General features: G+C 33.8%; 1 protein-coding gene across 1 annotated transcript; it reads right to left on the bottom strand.

Moving 5' to 3' along the window:
- Positions 1 to 231: 231 nt before the first annotated feature.
- On the bottom strand, positions 232 to 2,230 carry LOC147523733 (uncharacterized). The gene is made up of 3 exons (XM_086562655.1): positions 1,598 to 2,230; positions 1,344 to 1,473; positions 232 to 1,257 (listed from the first exon to the last, which is right to left on the bottom strand). Exons 1-3 carry the CDS (start codon positions 1,728 to 1,730, stop codon positions 429 to 431), a joined length of 1,092 nt encoding a protein of 363 aa, XP_086418781.1. The 5' UTR covers positions 1,731 to 2,230; the 3' UTR covers positions 232 to 428.
- Positions 2,231 to 3,369: the final 1,139 nt, after the last annotated feature.

Below are 3,369 nucleotides of genomic sequence, written 5' to 3'. Positions count from 1 at the left end.
AAGAACATGAAAAAAGTGTAATTAGCCCACATCAGTAATATCTAGTTAGTAACTTAGTATGTTTTTCAGGTGTGGTGTTCCATCAAAAAGTGGCAAACACAAACGGGTTACTGGGACCAAAAAACGTAACAAACCTTTTCTTGACAACTTACATTGATGATTGATACTTGTAAACTGTAAATGCATACCAAGAATTTCTGCAAAACCTTAATATTACACAGCTGAAGAATATATTCCAACATTTCAAATCATACATCTATATATATCAACATTATTGAGGCTAAAATAATAGCAAATATACAAGACAGAAAAGTTTATGGACGAACCAAAACTTAAAAATAGCAAATGCCCTTGTATTGTAAGTACATGTGTTATTTGTAAAGAAAGAGGGGGCAAAAAGTAGAGTAAATTACTATAGGATATACAGTCTAAATCTGCTCAAAGAGATGGAAACTTGCCGCCGTTATCATATCTTCAGAGAAGAATGATGTGAAGTTATTGAAATCTGTTGAATGCTGTTGTGTTTGTTGCTGCTCTTCTTGCCATGAATTCAGCTTTACATCTTCACATTTGATAAAGCCTGACTCTAAATTGGTATCTTGGTCCAAAGGAAAAACTGCACTGTCCACAATATTGTTCACTTGAAATGCTGCTTGACTGTTGAAGTTATAACCGTTGCAACAACTTTCTTTGGTTTCATTCAACCATATGGTGTTGTTTATTCTGAACGACAAATTATCCGAAACATCAGTCTCTGTCACATTACTGTAATCACAGGAAGTCAAATGTGGCATCGAGCTGAACTTAGAATCATATGTTGTCTCCAAAGGGGTCTGGTAGTCTGCAGGTTTGAAATTTTGGTGATATTGCAGTAGCAAGTTAGAGTTGTTAGACTCCATTTGATGGAAACTAGACTGCACTTCAAATGTGGAGAATGGATCGAAAACGGGTTTAGACAGAAATTGTACTTTTTCTGCTTCATCTAATCCAATTGTATCGATGTAGCATGATTTGTTAAATCCCAATGCTTGCACAACTCCACCAAGGCTAGACAAGGTTTGAAACTTGTTTGACTGAAACGATTGCAAAGGTTTTTCTTCTCTACCATTTCCATTCTGAATATCCATTTGATCCAATGCCTTGTGTGTGGCTGGGTCTATTCCTTGTTGCCTGAGTTTCTTCTTCAAACATGAGTTCCAGAAGTTTTTTATCTCGTTATCGGTTCTCCCAGGCAAATGTGCAGCAATTTGAGCCCACCTGCAGTTGCGAAAAATATTATATATATAATATACACATTCAAAAGACTAAGAACATGATCACATTTTCAATATATATATCAGTACCTGTTGCCCAAAATCTCATGGAGACTGATTACAAGATTCTCTTCTTGTTGTGAAAACACCCCTCTTTTTAAATCTGGTCTCAAGTAATTTATCCATCTCAATCTACAACTCTTTCCACACCTCTGCAAACCTGTAATTAAGCATCATATGGAACGTTACATGAAGTTAAAAACAATATATGCACCCCAAGTAGATGGAATCGAAATAAAAGAAAGAAAAGCTGGTACGAATCAAAGCTAGCTAGCTGTAGTAACCTGCTTGTTTAGGAACTGAGCTCCAGCAGCCTATACCGAATCTAGTGATGTAATTAATCAGTTTTTCATCTTCCTCAGGAGACCATAAACCTTTCCTTAGCTTCTGCTTCAAACAACACGAGTGGCGCCCCATGTATGACTATCTATGGTCAAGAAAATTTGATATTGTTATGAAGGTTTTATAAAACTGGGCACCTTGGTAGTGACTATATATAAAAACAACTGGAATGGAACTGGATAGAGTTGTAACGGAGGAAAAATATAATATATATAGGATGTATATACTAGGAATGTTTAATAGTACAGGTGAGGGTCTGCCTAACCCTAGCTAGCTTATTCTTCAAAAAAGGAAAAGATCGAAAAGAGAGACTTTAATATAAGGACGACAACTTAGTAACAGAAGAAGAGCTTATGGATCGGAGTAGTTCTAGCTGTTTAATTTGCGATATTTGAGTGGAACTGTTTAGAAGAGAAACCATGCTTAGATTTCAAGATATGAAGTTGAAGGGAGAGTGAATAAGTTCACAAGAAGGTGAAGCAATCAAGTGGTTTCTACGCAAATTTGGGGTGCTTTTGCATTGTATTGGATTGAGCTTTAAGTTATCTCTACCTCCAAAAAACTAAAACATATTGTATTAATCGCATTAGTATTTTGTGGACAAGCTTATAAACATGCACTTATATATAAGTGAGTTATGAGTAGAAAAATTAATGTAAATTATGTTTATTAGTTCCAATCCAAGTGTTTTTTCATATTCAAACAAATATTACAGATTTATTCCAACACATGTTATGTTTTTTGAAAAAGTTAACTAGCTCCAATTAAATTGGACAACAGGCCGACAGAGTTACCTTATGAGATGTAAAGTTAAGTACGTATTGGATATTGATATGTTACGATGATCAATTATAGTATAGCATAAGCTTTTATGACGTTAATTATGAGAATAAAAGATGACTAATATAACTATTTGGATTTGCCATTTTTGCTTGTTAAAAATGTCTTTTCTATCAAACTAGACATTTTGACTTAGTTTCGTTGATACTGCCGATCAAACACTAATGCCCTCTTGTTATTACTTTTTGTTATTTTACTTTTCAAAAAAGCTCGATCTAGCTTATAATTATGTGTTGAGTTGTGATTTGTTAAACACTAAATATTGATTTAAGGTATTAAAAATAGTACAAATGAAAAATACTATGACAGACATCCCCATTAGAAAGTGTTAATAAAGAGCTTAATTAAGTCAAGGTAATTATTATGTCTAAGTCGTTATAAGATCCTTTTCGAGCAACCATGTTATCAACACAAACAAGAGCGATTGATGAGATATAGAAAAATCTACTTTTAGGAAAGTAAAGCAAGGGTTATATTACAACTAGCCCATATCGTCAACGCGAAAAATGCGATCTCGAAGCAAGCCTTTTTCTTCAGCTAAAAAAGCGAGTCGGCATAAGCTTATTTGATTACTTAAGTCTTAACAGCATCATGACATCCACAATTGGTAGGGGAGAAGTCATTTTAGGTGGCTTAATTAGTTACACTCTAGTTCCTGACATGGTAATCTCAGGTGAGATATATATTGTGACAAGTGACAACCAAGTGATCGAATGAACCAACAATATAAAATTTTATCTTGGAGTTCACAATTATTATCATAATAGATCTATCATCCATTATGACACATAAAATATAATAACTGAGAACATGCCAACCAAAAAAAATTACAGAGAAAAAATTAATTTAGGATAAAAAATTAGGTAATTTGGTT

The sequence above is a fragment of the Coptis chinensis genome, chromosome 1, assembly GCF_015680905.1.
Source record: "Coptis chinensis isolate HL-2020 chromosome 1, ASM1568090v1, whole genome shotgun sequence".
Classification (NCBI taxonomy): Eukaryota; Viridiplantae; Streptophyta; class Magnoliopsida; order Ranunculales; family Ranunculaceae; genus Coptis; species Coptis chinensis.
Note: the sequence above shows the minus strand (reverse complement) of the source record. Positions and strands in the feature narration are given on the sequence as shown.

Coding starts and splice junctions, on each gene's coding strand:
- LOC147523733 (XM_086562655.1), bottom strand. CDS start 1,730: ATGGGGCGCCACTCGTGTTGTTTGAAGCAGAAGCTAAGGAAAGGTTTA. Junction 1,474..1,597: donor CTCAGTTCCTAAACAAGCAG/GTTACTACAGCT, acceptor GCTTAATTACAG/GTTTGCAGAGGTGTGGAAAG. Junction 1,258..1,343: donor CATGAGATTTTGGGCAACAG/GTACTGATATAT, acceptor TCGCAACTGCAG/GTGGGCTCAAATTGCTGCAC.